At 40.9% G+C, this 18,752-nt stretch overlaps 1 protein-coding gene across 2 annotated transcripts in view; it reads left to right on the top strand.

Moving 5' to 3' along the window:
• Positions 1-525: 525 nt before the first annotated feature.
• Positions 526-18,752, top strand: part of oprm1 (opioid receptor, mu 1) — a 41,524-nt gene continuing 23,297 nt past the window's right edge. For both annotated transcript variants that reach the window (XM_041858978.1, XM_041858977.1), the window contains exon 1: positions 526-973. In XM_041858978.1, coding sequence (XP_041714912.1) covers positions 729-973 — 245 coding nt within the window. In that variant the 5' untranslated portion in view covers positions 526-728. The remainder of the gene's footprint in view (positions 974-18,752) is intronic.

Genomic DNA, 18,752 nt, shown 5'->3' with positions numbered 1-18,752 from the left:
TGGGAAACCAAAAACTTAAGTTCCCAAAATTTCAAAGGAACCAAATGTGCTAGCTAGGTTGGCTACTATGCTTTCAACTACACTTTCACATGTAGCCTATAGGTGAGGGTATACAGCTGCTCTTCAGATTGACCTCCCTTACAAAAAAAGATTGCAGTTTTGAAACTGCAGTAAAAGTACAGGAACTGCAGTCGACTGGAGTATTTTGGAATCAGTCATTGCAGAATAACTGCAGTGTACTGCAGCTGAACTGCAGTTACACTGCAAAATTACTGCAGTAAAAAAACGGTGTTATTTTGGATGCAGTATTTGCAGTTATTAACTACAGTTATACTGCAGTGTACTGCAGTTATACTGCACTCTGACTCAAATATTTTTTCGTAAGGGCTGAGTTTGAAAATGTATGCAGTCTACTGTAGCGCACTTGCAATAATGTTAAATAATTCTAAAGGCTAATGCTTCACTGTAGGCAATTACCGCTTTCTAACGCCAGTGCCTCGGGGGTGGTACCTGGAGTGACGTCATTTTGCTTGATAAATTGAGAAAACGCACTAGGGGGAACTGGTAATATGCATTTATGTTTCATACACGTCCCATAACTCGTGCGTATAGGTACTTGGTGTGACACAAAAACGCCTTGAAACTCACACGGTGCAGCCTTGAACGTGAGAGAATCGTTGCGAGATTTTTGGTCCTGAGCGCCTCAGCCGGGACAGCTTCAACTGACCATGGAAAGCAGTGGCAACACGTCGGACAATCCGTACCATTTCTCAAATTTGGCTATGATGAACAATAGTGTTTTTTGTCGGAACTTCAGCGATAACATGAGTTTGGATGCCAAATGTGAGAGAACAGACAACCTGGCCAAAGACTCGACACCAGTGATCATCGCGGTTATAATCACGACTCTTTACTCTATCGTGTGTGTGCTTGGTCTGGTGGGAAACGTGCTCGTCATGTATGTCATTATCAGGTAAGATATCAGCCTACACTGCCCTGACAATATTGTCCTGATGCTTGGTAAATCCTAGCCTAGTCTAGGTTAGGTTAGTATGTGTACATTTCATAGTTTAATAGGAAAATCGATTGACAGGAACCCGCCATAAAAGGGGATATCATGAGGAATCTGTTATCTTTTAAATAATGTAGAATATTATGTGGTAAATTGAAAGAAACAGGTTGTTGATAGACGAATATGGCACCATGCTCAATAATTATTCTGAACAGAGCATGTGAAGGAATGGCACACGTAAATCATGATATTGACCAGTAAATGGCTACATTATTCAGCCTGTAATTAAAGGGAATTCATTGCAACTACAGTATGTGCTGAAGGCCATCCTTAAAAATATATATATTGCAAACATTTTGTCAATAGGCTATCAGAGCATTGCACTATGTGTAATTTTATATAGCCTAGTGGACTGCTGTAAAAGATAGCATTTTATTGCTATCACAGACAACTGCAGTGCCTCGAACAGTCAGAAATGAAAGCATTTGGATTCAGCTATAATGCAACGGATTTCCAGACCCTTGTGGAGTCACCATAATAATATTAGCTATCAAAGAAACCATTGATGTGGCACAATAGGCTGCAATTGGCTGCATAGGAGTTTGACATCATTTGTCATTATTGGTATTTAACTCTCATAAACACTTTACTTTGAGAACATGTAAAGAGGAGCATATGTGGGAACTCCTTCAAGACTGTTGGAAATGCATTCCAGGTGAAGCTGATTGAGAGAATGCCAAGAGTGTGCAAAGCTGTCATCAAGGCAAAGAATCTCAAATATAAAATATATTTTTTATTTGTTTAACACTACATGATTCCATGTGTTATTTAATAGTTTTGATGTCTTCACTATTTTTCTACAATGTAGAAAAAAGTAAAAATGAAGAACAACCCTTGAATGAGTAGGTCTTCTAAAACTTTTGACCGGTAGTGTACATATTTACAACTGTGACAATGATAAATATACACTGAGTGTACAACACATTAGGAACATGACATAGACTGACCAGGTGAATCCAGGTGAAAGCTATGTTCCTTTATTGATGTCACTTGTTAAATCCACTTCAATCAGTGTAGCTGAAGGGGAGGAGATAGGTTAAATAATGACCTCTGAATCAGAGAGGTGCAGGGGGGCTGCCTTAATCAACATCATCAGCACCCGGGGAGCAAATGTTGGGCATTAACTTCCTTGCGCAAGGAAGCTCAGTTGGTAGAGCATGGCGCTTGCAATGCCAGGGTTGTGGGTTCGTTTCCCACGGGGGGGCAGTATGAAAATGTATGCACTCACTAACTGTAAGTCGCTCTGGATAAGAGCGTCTGCTAAATGACTAAAATGTAAATGTAAGAACGGCAGATTTTTCCACCTTGCAGGCTCAGGGATTCAAACCAGCAACCTTTCGGTTACTGGCCCAACGCTCTTAATCGCTAGGCTACCTGCCGCCCATGCGTTCCATTCAGAGGGTGAATGGGCAAGACAAAATATTTAAGATCCTTTGAACGGGGTATGGTAGTAGGTGCCATGCACATCGGTTTGAGTGTGTCAAGAACTGCAAAGCTGCTGGGGGGGCTTAGCAGGTAGCTGACTAGTATGCTCTCGATGGTGCTCCTGTAGAACACTGAGAGGGCCCTCTGCGACAGGTCGAAATTCTTCAGCCTCCTGAGGTTAAATAGTCGCTGTCGTGCCTTATTCACCACGTGTCCATGTGGTTTGACCATTTTAGCTCCTCTGAGATGTGTACGCCAAGGAACTTGACGTTTTTGACTGTCTTCAACGCGGGCCCGTTGAGGATGGGGGCATGCCCAGCTGGTTCCTCCTGAAGTCAACAATCAGCTCCTTTGTTTTGCTGACATTGAGGGAGAGGTTGTTTACCTGGCACCACACCATCAGAGTGCCTACCTCCTCCCTGTAGGCCGTCTTGTCGTTGTTGGTAATCAGACCTACTACTGTTGTGTCGTCGGCGAACTTGATGATGGAGTTGGAACTGTGTGAGGCCACGCAGTCATGGGTATACAGGGAGTACAGGAGTGGACTGGGGATGCACCCTTGTGGGGCCCCCGTGTTGAGGATCAGTATGGAGGAGGTAATGTTGCCTACCTTTACCACCTGGGGGCGGCCGGTCAGGAAGTCCAGGACCCAGTTGCATATGGAGGAGTTCAGTCCCAGGGCTGTGAGTTTTGTGGTGAGCTTAGAGGGTACTATGGTATTGAAGGCCGAGCTGTAGTCGATGAACAGCATCCTCACATATGCATTCCTATTGTCCAGGTGGGTGAGGGCAGTGTGCAAGGCAATGGCAATTGCGTCGTCCGTGGATCTGTTGGGGCGGTAGGCGAATTGGATGAGGTGATGTAGTCTTTGACTAGCCTTTCGAAGCACTTCATGACGACGTACACTACCGTTCAAAAGTTTGGGGTCACTTAGAAATGTCCTTGTTTTCGAAAGAAAAGCAATTTTTTTATCCATTAAAATAACAGAAAATTGATCAGAAATACAGTGTAGACATTATTAATGTTGTAAATGGCTATTGTAGCTGGAAACAGCTGATTTTTAATGGAATATCTACAGAGGCCCATTATCAGCAACCATCAGTCCTGTGTTCCAATGGCACGTTGTGTTTACTAATCCAAGTTTATCATTTTAAAAGGCTAATTGATCATTAGAAAACCTTTTTGCAATTATGTTAGCACAGCTGTAGTCATAACGGCCTGAGCTAGAAAGAGATTGAACATTTCAGAAACACAACAAAGCCTTGAATCATTGGAGCATCTCCATTCACCAGCCATAATCCCACAAGGTTAAGGTCAACAGTAAATCAACGCTGTTACTCAGAAATGTCTTCTTCAGCCAGGGGTGTTTGCAGTAGCCTTAGTAGTACACCAGCATCCACCTGCTTAATTTATTATTTGATCAATAAGAGGAAATGATGACCAACTGATCTCTGCTGACGACATACAGTAGTCTAAGACTCCTAGGTCGAGTTCAGTCTTATTCAGACGTACTACTACCTGAACTTGTTCAATAAGAATACAGATATTTGTTATCCACAGCACAAGTTTCGGTACGGTGTTACCTACTGAACATTAGCCACATTGCTGCGCTTCACTATGTAAGCACAACCCCGAGAGGCAACTCCATTGGGGAATTCCGAATACACTCACAAAGTCCTCCATTTAACCCAATGCACTGGTGTAGCCAATGATGTATATAAACCCTGGATTGCTGATGCTATATGTATTGGCCATTGAGAGGCTTTGAAGCCACCAGTCAGCCATATTAGCACTCACCAGTAGGAGCAGTCCTCCATAGGAATGAATGTAATTCTACAGTATTTCAAATAAATGTTTGAATTACATTAATTTAAGTATTGTTTTGTTGTAGTGGGGACAGTAACATTAGTAATCTCTCAAAATTATACATTAAGGAAAATGTTTTTATATATTTTTGAATTTTTTATTTGTATTTTTAGTTCACATAATATAATTTACAAGTTTGCATTAAGGTGACATTAATACATTCATTTCTATAGCTTCAAAAATATTTTGGAGGCACGGTGGCTTCAACAGCATTTTTCTGTCAGCCTCTCTCAGCCTCATGGCAAAATGTGTAGAATAGCAGGAAATTAGCTCAGGGATTCTTGAAAATCGGGATAATCCTTGTGTGGTAGTGAAACTTTTATTTTGTTGCATTATTTGAGCTTAACATTAAAATGTAGGGGCATTATATAAAATAAAAGATTTGTTTTGAGAATGTTCTAAATACTTTCATATATATAAACCAAATAGTATTAATGTCCATTTGAGTCCTAAAAGATGTGTCTGGAGATTTGGTTTAATCCATCAGATTAGTCTAAAATCATGAATTAATCATGAATGCGCGGGGTCAGCTATACCATAAGGACCCCTTATTCATGTCCTCGTTACATGTAGTGCAACAGGACCACTCTTGGTCTACTTTTGACAAACAATATTGGAATCATCATGGTCACAACCATAAACTGTCAACTCCATCTGCCTGCCTGATTGATTAAAATAGAATATGAATTTTGGTTGAAATATGTTCCATTTAAATAGGTTTTAGAGCTATAAAGCAATTCAGGAAAAACAAAATTGCTACTGTGTGTACCACTCCGTAAAACATAAACTCTGTCAGATTTTTGTCTAACGTCAACTCCGTCAGAGTGCTGAAAGATCTGATAGAATGGTTATGTTTTTATTTGGGGATTTTCAAATTAATAATTTTTCATATTTTACAAATGTTTGTATTGAACTTTTATTTTTAGAGGCAAAAATATGTCTGTTTTGAGTATCTGTTGTCAACTCCATCACTGATGGCTAACCCCCTTAAGGTCTGCAACATATGCTTAAACCATTTAAGTATTTGCTGTGCTAGACCTAAGGGATAATGTTTGATGTTTAAATGTTGTTTTATGTTCTAAATGTAGAAAAATATGCCAAAATGCTTAAGAAATTAGCCCTGGAGCATTTAATAGTGCTATAAAACAAAACAAAAATAAGTTTGCAGATTTGTATTTGTATTACATATCTAATGTGAGAGTTAAACAACCAATGCCTTTAAACACTTTTTGGACAATAATTGTAAAAATGAAATGCCTTTTAATGTGTCTGACGGAGTTGACATAAATCCAGTTAGTTACACTTTATAAAGTGTTTTTAAAAAAAGTTGTTCCTTTACATGGTGTGATACAGTGGAGGAAAAAAAGTATTTAGTCAGCCACCAATTGTGCAAGTTCTCCCACTTAAAAAGATGAGAGAGGCCTGTAATTTTCATCATAGGTACACGTCAACTATGACAGACAAATTGAGAATTCTTTTCTCCAGAAAATCACATTGTAGGATTTTTAATGAACTTATTTGCAAATTATGGTGGAAAATAAGTATTTGGTCACCTACAAACAAGCAAGATTTCTGGCTCTCACAGACCTGTAACTTCTTCTTTAAGAGGCTCCTCTGTCCTCCACTCGTTACCTGTATTAATGGCACCTGTTTGAACTTGTTATCAGTATAAAAGACACCTGTCCACAACCTCAAACAGTCACACTCCAAACTCCACTATGGCCAAGACCAAAGAGCTGTCAAAGGACACCAGAAACAAAATTGTAGACCTGCACCAGGCTGGGAAGACTGAATCTGCAATAGGTAAGCAGCTTGGTTTGAAGAAATCAACTGTGGGAGCAATTATTAGGAAATGGAAGACATACAAGACCACTGATAATCTCCCTCGATCTGGGGCTCCACGCAAGATCTCACCCTGTGGGGTCAAAATGATCACAAGAACGGTGAGCAAAAATCCCAGAACCACATGGGGGGACCTAGTGAATGACCTGCAGAGAGCTGGGACCAAAGTAACAAAGCCTACCATCAGTAACACACTACGCCGCCAGGGACTCAAATCCTGCAGTGCCAGACGTGTCCCCCTGCTTAAGCCAGTACATGTCCAGGCCCGTCTGAAGGTTGCTACAGTGCATTTGGATGATCCAGAAGAGGATTGGGAGAATGTCATATGGTCAGATGAAACCAAAATAGAACTTTTTGGTAAAAACTCAACTCGTCGTGTTTGGAGGACAAAGAATGCTGAGTTGCATCCAAAGAACACCATACCTACTGTGAAGCATGGGGGTGGAAACATCATGCTTTGGGGCTGTTTTTTCTGCAAAGGGACCAGGACGACTGATCCGTGTAAAGGAAAGAATGAATGGGGCCATGTATCGTGAGATTTTGAGTGAAAACTTCCTTCCATCAGCAAGGGCATTGAAGATGAAACGTGGCTGGGTCTTTCAGCATGACAATGATCCCAAACACACCGCCCGGGCAACGAAGGAGTGGCTTCGTAAGAAGCATTTCAAGGTCCTGGAGTGGCCTAGCCAGTCTCCAGATCTCAACCCCATAGAAAATCTTTGGAGGGAGTTGAAAGTCTGTGTTGCCCAGCGACAGCCCCAAAACATCACTGCTCTAGAGGAGATCTGCATGGAGGAATGGGCCAAAATACCAGCAACAGTGTGTGAAAACCTTGTGAAGACTTACAGAAAACGTAATTTGCAAATAAATTCATTAAAAATCCTACAATGTGATTTTCTTGAATGTTCATTTTGTCTGTCATAGTTGACGTGTACCTATGATGAAAATTACAGGCCTCTCTCATCTTTTTAAGTGGGAGAACTTGCACAATTGGTGGCTGACTAAATACTTTTTTTCCCCACTGTAGCTGATACCTTGCTCGGACATTGCGGGGGGCCTTGCAAAACTGTGCTACGCCACTGCCCCAATGAACACTGGGTGTTGAACTGATTAGCATTATGATTTTTAAAAATTAAAAGACAAGTAGCTTGAGCTTGTCGCTCATAACTCGTGCAAATCTTGCATTGACATCAATGCATGATGTACACAATATCAAGTTAATCATTCCTGTCTCAAATTAGGATTCCTTCCTAAGTGCAGACCATCCCAAACTATCTCAAATTAATAGCTCTAGTAACCGTAAATACCTTTTTTAACCTTTATTGGTCTTCGCTGAGTGTCAGCACCTACATGGTGGATAACGTTCATGCCATTAGCAACGACACCTGACCCACCCTCAAGCTTCCACCAGATCAGTGCTTACATCCAGGAACTCTCACAAGCACAAACAAATGACAAGTTGTGTCACCCACAGAATGATATCTGCACGCTGATGTGAAAAATGTATTCTAGTTGGCAAAAGAACTGCAGGAAACCGCAGGGAAAATAGTGCAGTGCTTTTTGTTGTCATGGAGACACCCATGCATTCTCCCCGACCATCCCTTCCCCCAGTCAGCCTACCTACCAGCAAGAGCAGAGCGTGTTTAATTTCTTACAGTACAATAAAACATTACGTCTGATCCATTCCCTGAATTGCTGTTAACACTAAAATGTTGGTTCACAAACAATACATTCAAGATGGTCCTGTACCCTTCATGGCCATATGTTTGTTCATTGATGAACAAAAAGGTGGGCTATTGTTGTCAGGCTAGTGCTTGTTTTTTATCATCATTTTGTACAGTGTGCAAAGCACGACGTGATAGGGAAATTGATTCAGGCTACAATTTCCCTCAATGCACAAACAAAATGATATTGATTAATAAAGATGTATCATTTCATTTGTCCTCTTATCAACTGGCTGCCTAATACAGCAGGTCCAACTCCTTTATTATATAAAGGAGGGTTCTGAGATAAGGAATACATAATAAATAAAAACATTAGGTTTATTTTTCTCTAAGTGTTCCCTGATCGATCACTCAACATCATTCAACAAAATAAAATCTCTCCTTTCTTATTTCATGATGTTAGTAGGTTTCATAAGTCACTTCAAAGATTACTCGCCATGTGCTGGAGGTCCTGTGGGGATAACTACAGTTTTAGAAATGTGTTTGAATAGGCTCAACACAGTACTCTATACCAAACAGAATCATTTCAATGGGCAGAAAATACAGGTTAATACTACACTTTTAGAAAAAAAGGTGCTATCTAGAACCTAAAAGGGTTCTTCGGCTGTCCCCATAGGAGAACCCATTGAAGAATCCTGTTTGGTTTCAAGTAGAACCCTTTTTGGTTCCATGTAGAACCCTTTTCCACAGAGGGTTCTACATGGAACCAAAAAGGGTTCTCCAATGGGGACAGCCGAAGAACCCTTTTGGAACGCTTTTTTCTAAGAGTGTAGTAGTTCCATCCTCTCAAACTCCAGGGAATAACATGTATATGATTGAGGTCCATTGTAACTTAGCCTCCTATGGATCCCAACAGGCAGTTTATATCACACTGTGTTAGGCTCAATATGTTGGCTCTCCTTATGATTAACTCCTGAGATCTATTGACAGGATGTAGCATGCTGTGTGATTCCTTACACATTTGGTTTCCAGGGCAATGCCCCTCTTCTCATGCTCAATGACCTTCCATCTTTATTAAGGGAGATTAATAATATTGGTCTTGAGCAGTGCTTGAATTGAACTGAAATAGGTTCCAGTACTCCTTTTGGGTGCTGGTACTGTTTATATTTAGGTGCAGGAACTCCACAATCCTTTTGAGCCAATATTCAATAAGAGGATCAGGAGCTCAAGCAGTAGACAATTTGAGGTGCCAGTACTCCGCTCCGGTGAGCTCCTGCCCAAGTCAAGCACTGGTCTTGAAAGGTCATCAGTGGTGAACAATTTGATGTCCACCATTGCCTCCTTCCCGTAGGATCCTTTCTTCAAGGTAAGATGAGGACAATAATAGGCCTGCTCCTGAACAGTAATATTTATTCACAGTATGATTGATAGTAGCTTTATCAAGGAATGCATGACTCATTTTTTTGTCTCCACTCATTATGTGTACTTGTCTTTGTTCTCTCTGCCACTCAAATGATTATAATTAAATGTAGGAGATGTAGTAAACATGTCACGCACAGAAAAAAAAGAGTTTATAAACACACTCATTACTGCTTTCTTTGGCTCCTATATTAACAGTGGCTTTTGTGACGATGATTTTTGACAGAACATGTCTTTGACTGTTTGACATTTCCAACTGAATAACGTATTGTTCTTTTGACAAAGATTTTCAGTTTTAAAATGCTGGGTAAAGGAAAGACGTCAGAGTATACATTGCCCACTTTACATTTTTATATTCATTAGACGTTTAACTTGATCATACCAAAGGAACTCAACACAAGTGTTTCCCCTACCATTTTATATAGGTGGGGTCCTGTAGGCATTGGGGAAATTGATTTAAATTGAAATGTTTAAAGAGGCCCATGTTGAAAAACAATCTAGGTGAAACACTGTCTCGGCCTGAATGTAATGCTGTGTGATTTGATATCAGGAGAAGATCATCACAAAGTCAGAGGACATGTTCTGGTTGTTCCTTAGCAACAAGCCTTCATTGCTATTGGCTGCTCTGTTTCTGTGGTTATACTAGGTTACCATTCATGTCATTAATTTCCTAAAATTAAACTACATTTTGAGAGATAATCAAAACTAGCCAATGTTTTGTGTACAGGCTCACAATGCCATAGTGTGTTGCTGTGTATATTCATTGCCTATCAACACAATCTAGATGTTTTCACAGTGACGACATAAATTGCACTAGTGTTGCTCTGATCAGATGGAGCTACCTGTGAAAAGGCATGTTTACGTCTGCTCTATGTTTACTGTCACTGTGCATGTGCATTAGGCCTTACAACACACCATGCACAAAAGCCACGTGTCAGTGGTGAACATCCCAAAGTATTTGCACATTTGTTCCACTAGACATCATCCGCTGGCGCAGAGTAATCAGAAAAGACAGCTGGCTGCGCAGGGATATCTGCTCTATTTGATTCGAGGTAACTGCCACCGTTGTGATCATGTCTGCCAGCCGACGGACCATCACACACAGTAATTCCAGAGGCAGCTGCCATGAGGCAGCTGAAGTGTTTTAGTGTTAAACTGCTGTCTGTCTTTATCAGATGCTGAATGCTGTGCTCCCTCTTTCAAAGTGAACTAGTCTCCACTGACAATAGACAGCGCTGATGGAGGAGGCCTCCTCTCCCTTTACTCCCTCCTACACATTCCCCTACTGGGAGGCAGGTAGCCTAGCTATTAAGAATGTTGGGCCAGTAACTGAAAGGTTGCTGGTTTGAATCCCTGAGCCGACAAGGTGAAAAAACTATTGTTGTGCGTTTGTACAAGGCACTTAACCCTAATTGCTCCTGTAAGTCGCCAGTAGTGGTGCGTGGGTAAAATCCCCGGGGAAGCAAAGCCATAAAAAAAGCCATATTAGAACCAATGTGTTGTGATAATTGCATTGTTTGCTCTATAACCTTTTAGTTCATAAGCCTTGCGATCATGATATATAGGCCTAAGGCCGAGACAATAAGAAGACCGTGGCAGAATAAATTCAACCACACCCTTGTTTCATCACAAAACCTGAGAGCAACATCTGTCCTGTGAAGTCCACAAATCATATTGCATGTAACAAACAGTTACATGACCTACCGCATGTTCAAGCAAGTTTATATTTCTGACATTCTCGGACTACTAAACAACTATTGATTTAGAACCACGGAGAGTTACCGCAAGTCGCAAACAAAACAGGAGCTGCCTCCACTATTTCAGCACCATTTCAACTTCAACATCATCAAATCACCTATGCTTAGTATTTTACAGTGACCACTAAAAGATACCAAAAACAATGTAGTCCAATCAACATAAGCTAAATATGATGTGGCTGTCCATGGTTTTGAATTCTGTGTGTGTTCGTGCAAGTAGAAAAAACATGTTGACTCACCCTACTTATTGACAAACGCCAATGCCATCCTCCTCTCTTTCATGTTGACGAAACGGTCTATGACTGTCATACAGTACACACTTTAATTTTTTGTTGTCCTAGGCTACCTGGCTAAAATGATTGCTCGCTAGCCTAACTTCCTTTTTTGGGGCAACATTAGCTAGGCCTTCTACATCTAGCTACATACTGAACTTCCATCCTCTCAGGCCAGGGGCACAACAATGTATGAATTTATGGTTGGATCAGAATCGCCTTTATAATTGTTGGCCAGTACGGAGAATTAAGTAAAACCAGTCCTAACCCCTATCTCCATCCATGGTTAATTTAGGAAGGGCCAATTTTAGCTAGCTAGCTAGCCACCGGACAACACAACGAGATGCAACAATTCAAGTTGTTTCTGTCAATGATGTATTGCTCTCGATGTGATGTGATTGGAGAGGAGCCAAATCCAAACTACCTTCCCGTTACACTTATTTTGGGTGCGCCAGGACCATTCACAGTTAAGCTCACTCAATTTAGCTCAACGCTGATTGGATATTATTTTCTACTTTTTTTTTTATCAAGGAAGGCCAAATGTTCGCTGGCTTCCTTCCCTTGCATTCAATGCTACGGGCGGTAACAATGTCATACTCTTTTTGACCAGACAGCATCAGATACAGTTGAAGTCGGAAGTTTACATACACTTAGGTTGGAGTCATTAAAACTTGTTTTTCAACCACTCCACAAATTTATTTTTAACAAACTATAGTTTTGCAAAGTCGGTTAGGATATCTACTTTGTGCATGACACAAGTAATTTTTCCAACAATTGTTTACAGACAGATTATTTCACTTATAATTCATTGTATCACAACTCCAGTGGGTCAGAAGTTTACATACAATAAGTTGACTGTGCTTTTAAACAGCTTGGAAAATTCCAGAAAATAATTTCATGGCTTTAGAAGCTTCTGATAGGCTAATTGACATCATTTGATTCAATTGGAGGTGTACCTGTGGATGTATTTCAAGGCCTACCTTCAAACTCAGTGCCTCTTTGCTTGACATCATGGGAAAATCAAAAGAAATCGGCCAAGACCTCAGAAAAATTATTGTAGACCTCCACAAGTCTGGTTCATCCTTGGGAGCAATTTCCAAATGCCTGAAGGTACCACGTTCATCTGTACAAACAATAGTACGCAAGTATAAACACCATGGGACCACGCAGCCGTCATACCGCTCAGAAAGGAGATGCGTTCTGTCTCCTAGAGATGAACGTACTTTGGTGCGAAAAGTGCAACTCAATCCCAGAACAACAGCAAAGGACCTGGAGGAAACAGGTACAAAGTTATCTATATCCACAGTAAAACGAGTCCTATATCGACATAACCTGAAACGCCGCTCAGCAAGGAAGAAGCCACTGCTCCAAAACCGCCATAAAAAAGCCGGACTACGGTTTGCAACTGCACATGGGGACAAAGATCGTACTTCTTGGAGAAATGTCCTCTGGTCTGATGAAACAAAAATAGAACTGTTTGGCCATATTGACCATCGTTATGATTGGAGGAAAATGAGGAAGGAAAAATGATGTGGATATATTGAAGCAACATCTCAAGACATCAGTCAGGAAGTTAAAGCTTGGTCGCAAATGGGTCTTCCAAATGGACAATGACCCCAAGCATACTTCCAAAGTTGTGGCAAAATGGCTTAAGGACAACAAAGTCAAGGTATTGGAGTGGCCATCACAAAGCCCTGACTTCAATCCTCTAGAAAATTTGTAGGCAGAACTGAAAAAGCGTGTGCGAGCAAGGAGGCCTACAAACCTGATTCAGTTACACCAGCTCTGTCAGGAGGAATGGGCCAAAATTCACCCAACTTATTGTGGGACGCTTGTGGAAGGCTACCCGAAACGTTTGACCCAAGTTAATCAATTTAAAGGCAATGCTACCAAATACTAATTGAGTGTATGTAAACTTCTGACCCACTGGGAATTTGAGGAAATAAATAAAAGCTGAAATAAATAATTCTCTCTACTATTATTCTGACATTTCACATTCTTAAAATAAAGTGGTGATCGTAACTGACCTAAGACAGGGCATTTTTACTTGGATTAAATGTCAGGAATTGTGAAAAACTGAGTTTAAATGTATTTGGCTAAGGTGTATGTAAACTTCCGACTTCAACTGTAGATGGCCTACACATACAGAGACAGAGGGGCACTGTTTCGCTCGCTCGGATGCTTTCTCCGGTGAGATACATTCAGCCTCTTGTGAATTGAAGGAAAATTATGAAACACAGAGAGACTAAAGATACATTATTTTATATAGTTTTTTCTTGGTAAATGTTTTGGGGAAGCATGGCTTCCCTTGGCACCCATGAATACACTCCACTGTAAGTCGCTTTGGATAAGAGTGTTGACTGAAATGTAAATGGTGGAAGACTTCTTGTCCAATGCAAATTATAAGGCCCAAGTGATGTGCAAGACTCACTATGGGCAAAGTTAATGGGAAAAGGTTGTTGTGGTGGCTTCAAGTGGATTTTTCCGCTAGCAAATGGTACATACAGTAAATGTGTGATGGCTATTTAGTTCTAAGTCCTGACTCACCCGTAATCACTAAACCCAAACCACAGCGCAGAGAGTGGTTTCCAGATGTGGAAAGAATCAATTTTAGATGGCATGCTACTTCCATCATATCTCTCCGTGCTACACCAGAGGAATTGTCATTCCTTTACTCCACAAGAATCACTCTCCACCTTTAAAGAATATGAAGCCAGACTAAAGAATTCCTGGAGATGATTAATCTGTGTTATCTCTGATTATGGGGACAATTTCCTTAATGAGAAAAACCTGCTAAATTCATTCAACTTGAGAGAAAAAAATAATTTTCGATGCTTCAAAAATATTTGCTCTACTTATAATTGGCTTGTCGTCTAAACCCAGGAACAAAGCTCTTATTTGAAATGGGCATTAAATACTAATTTAACAGGATTTTGTTCGGGGGCTATTTACAATCTGTTGTCCATCATTTGCTCTTATCCTGTGAAAATAATGGAAAACATATATTTATTGTGTGAGAGACAGGATGAGCGTAGTAGCCTATAGCATGTGATATGAAGAAGAACTCGAACCATTGCTGTCACTGTCGCCCATTACTGATCACGCTTCTGAACTTCTCTTCTGTTTCCATCCAAGGTCATATACTGGCTCAAACAGCCAGCCAATCAGCCTGCTAACAGCCCTTAGTAAACCTTTTGAAAAGATTGTGCTTCACCAGATTCAATGCTATTTCACAGTAAACAAATTAACAATTGTCTTTCAGCACGCTTATAGGGAAGGGCACTCAACATGTATGGCACTTACACAAATGACTGATGATTGGCTAAAATAAATTGATAATAAGAAGCTTGTGGGAGCTGTTTTGTTAGACTTCAGTGCAGCTTTTGACATTATCGATCATAATCTGCTGCTGGAAAATGCTATATCATGGATTGAGAGTTACCTGTCTAACAGAACACAGAGGTTGTTCTTTAATGGAAGCCTCTCCAACATAATCCAGGTAGAGTCGGGCATTCCCCAGGGCAGTTGTCTAGGCCCCTTTACTTTTTTCTATCTTTATTAATGACCTGCCACTGGCACTGAGGAAAGCCTGTGTGTCTACGTATGCTGATGACTCAACATTATACATGTCAACTACCACAGCAAGTGAAATCACTGCAACACTTATCAAAGAGCTGCAGTCAGCTTTAGAATTGGTGGCAAGTAATAAGCTAGTACTAAATACACTGAACAAAAATGTTTCATGAGCTGAAATAAAAGATCCCAGAAATGTTCCATACTCACAAAAAGCTTATTTCTCTAAAATGTTGTGCACAAATTTGTTTACATCCCTATTGGTGAGCATTTCTCCTTTGCCAAGATAATGCATCCATCTAAGAAGCTAATTAAACAGAATGATCATTACATAGGTGCACCTTGTGCTGGGGACAATAAAAGGCCACTCTAAAATGTGCAGTTTTGTCACACAACACAATGCCACAGATGTCTCAAGTTCTGAGGGAGCGTGCAATGTCCACCAGAGCTGGTGCCAGATAATTGAATGTTAATTTCTCTACCATAAGGCACCTCCAACATCGTTTTAGAGAATTTGGCAGTAGGTCCAACCGGCCTCAAAACCGCAGACCACGTGTATGGCGTCATGTGGGCGAGTGGTTTGCTGAAGTCAACGTTGTGAACAGAGTGCCCCATGGTGGGGTTATGGTATGGGCAGGCATAAGTTACGGACAACGAACACAATTTCATTTTATCAATGGCAATTTTAATGCACAGAAATACCGTGACGAGATCCTGAGGCCCATTGTGAGGCCCATTTTCCAACAGATGCATATCTGTATTCCCAGTCATGTGAAATCCATAAATCAGGGTCTAATGAATTTATTTCAATTGACTGATTTCCTCATATGAACTGTAACGCAGTAAAATATTTGAAATTGTTGCATGTTGCGTTTATATTTTTGCTCAGTATATTTAAAAAACTAAAAGCATTGTATTTGGGACAAACCATTCGCTAAACCCTGAATAATGTGGAAATTGAGCAAGTTGAGGAGACTAAACTGCTTGGAGTAACTCTGGATTGTAAACTGTCATGGTCAAAACATATTGATGCAACGGTAGCTAAGATTGGGAGAGGTCTGTCAGTAATAAAGCGCTGCTCTGCTTTCTTGACATTGCTATCAACAAAACAACTCCTACAGGCCCTAGTTTTGTCGCACCTGGACTACTGCCCAGTCATATGGTCAAGTGCCACAAAGAGGGACATAGGCTAATTACAGTTGGCCCAGAGCAGCACGACTGGCCCTTAAATGTACACGGAGAGCTAACATCAATAGCATGCATGCCAATCTCTCCTGGCTCAAAGTAGTGGATAGATTGGCTGCATCACTACTTGTCTTTGTGAGAGGTATTGACATGTTGAAAGCACTGAGCTGTCTTCAAATGACTAGCACACAGCTCAGACACCCATGCATACCCCACAAGACATACCACAAGGGGTCTCTTCACAGTCCCCAAGTCCAGAACAGACTCCGGGAAATGCACAGTACTACACAGAGCCATGACTACATGGAACTCTATTCCACATCAAGTAAGCAGTAAAATCAGATTTAAAAAACAGATAAAACTACACCTTATGGAACTGCACGGATTGTGAGGAGACACACACACACACACGCTAGCAATCGGACTCTACACAAGGTGGAAAAATCTGCCGTTCTGCCCATGAGCAAGGCAGTTAACCCCCAATAACAACTGCTCCCCGGGCACCGATGATGTGGACGTCGATTAAGGCAGCCCCCTGCAACTCTGATTCAGAGGGGTTGGGTTAAATGCAGAAGACACATTTCGGTTGAGTGCAACTGATTAGGTATCCCCCTTTTCTTTCCCTTTCACATTGTAATATTGTTGTATGGTGGTATTAGACATTTTATATTGTAGATATGTAGTGGCGTAATAATGTTATATGATGTGCTGTTTGATTTTTTTGTTTTTTTTGCCAAGGCAGCAGCTAATGGGGATCCCTAATAAATACAAATATATGGGAGTAATGAAAACCATTGAGAGCATGTTGGCATGGCTTTTTGAATACTCAGGGAGATTCATATAGGTCCAGATCCAGATATCCCTTCTGCCCCCTGCATTATATTCCCTTACATTGGGAGCCATATTTTCAGTTTCTCTCCCTGGAACTGTTAGGCAATCATAATTCTTTGTCTGAGAGACTCAAGCTTCACACGGAAGACAGACATGATCAACAATTCACCTCAGCTGTGTTTTATGGTCTTGTTATAGACAGCTATTTTGTGTTCCAGAATGTACAATACAAACACCCTGCTCTTGGCTCTTCCTGTTCTTTTTCACTGATGACATCAACCTAAACACCTCAGAAACATCCATCAGACATGGACTGTGCATTAGCAGACAATGTTATGCTTAAAGCTCAAGACTGCCAGTTCCGTGTTTACATCCATGGCTTAGGTACAATGCACAACTCCATGCTCAAACTGCAAACATAGCAGACAAAAAAGGAATGATCTTTAAAGGCAAATAGTTTCATTTATTTTGGCATGCATGCCCCAGCTATCTCTATCTTCAGCCAGGATTCAATCCAATTGCAATGCAGTATCGACAAGGCAATTTCCCTGATGTTCTCGGAGATTGCATTCATGGAAAACGCTGCGGATGTCAGCTGAAGTGTAAATTACCTTTAAAAGTCAAATGTAGTGCATTTGTTTTATTATGTGCCTTTTGAATCTCAGCCTTTGTCTTTTCATTGTTTGTGTCACTGTGCTGCAGTTTTGTTTCTTTTGGTGTAGATCTTCATTGTCCCCCATGATTAAATCAGGGGACTATGGATCTGTCTCCATACGTTAGTATGTGATGGAGGTCTTCACGGATCCACCTGTACCCGAGTATGTGTGAGAGTGAGAGTGAGAGTTGTTGTTGGCCAATCATAAGTAATCAAAACGGCAATAGGCTACAGTCATAGAGCCTCCGTTTGGGGCAAAAGTTAGGAGAATCAATGGAAGATTAAATTAAAATGATGGAATTAAAAGTTAAAGGAGAAGGATGGGCTACAACGACCAAGAGCCAACAGGTAGGCTGCTACTTTATATTCTGAAAGGAGTTGTTGTTTGTAACTGTGTAGGATGAGAAAGTGCATGCAGCCTAATTAGCCTAGCTAGCTAGCTATCTTAACTACCTTTGCCCGGGTTGGTGCAGTCAAGACAGGTACTACGTAATCATTTTGGATGATAAGTAACCTAGCTATGGCAGCTATTCGCCCCTGCTAGAGCATCACCTCTCTCTACCTCCTCTCCCTCGCGCTGTATCAGCTCTGGTTAATAAAGTAGCTTACAAAATGACGTTTCTGCTGCTTCCCTCACTTGGCTCAGGTCTGGATCTGGCCAGGTCTATACGGAACTGGTCTAGTTGTCTGCGGGTCCGTTTTGAGACGGGTCTCTATATAAAAAAAGATATTTATGCATATCTGGTCCCTAATGAGTTTGGTCTACATTGTTCTGATTTTGAGACCAATATGAAGGGATGTTTCTCTAAGCTTGTCAACCTTTGACAAGCCTGTTTGTTACGTGTCCATTGCAGACGTCCTTGATTTGCCTGAAGATCTCACTTGAAAGAGATAACAGTGATGCCATTACCTGATATCTTCCTTGATCTCAGCATCTGTGATTGGGGCTTTTCAGGTCATGTTTCTTAGACTCATATTTTGCCTCTGTGGCCAAAGTTTTACTTAAATTCCAGTTCTTCTCATCACCAACTTTAGCTTCCCTCAATTTCAGAGACAATTCCCAATTAGCAGGCTATGGACATTTCTCAGATATACTGCCCTTTTTGTTCTCACACCTTTAAAGATGTAATCCGCATTTGTTATTGGTTTTGTTTTGTTGTTGAAACTGAGGAGAAACGTATGAGAGGAGCC

Source organism: Coregonus clupeaformis, chromosome 31 (assembly GCF_020615455.1).
Source record: "Coregonus clupeaformis isolate EN_2021a chromosome 31, ASM2061545v1, whole genome shotgun sequence".
Classification (NCBI taxonomy): domain Eukaryota; kingdom Metazoa; phylum Chordata; class Actinopteri; order Salmoniformes; family Salmonidae; genus Coregonus; species Coregonus clupeaformis.
The sequence above is the reverse complement of the archived record's forward strand: the minus strand, read 5'-3'. Positions and strand labels throughout refer to the sequence as shown.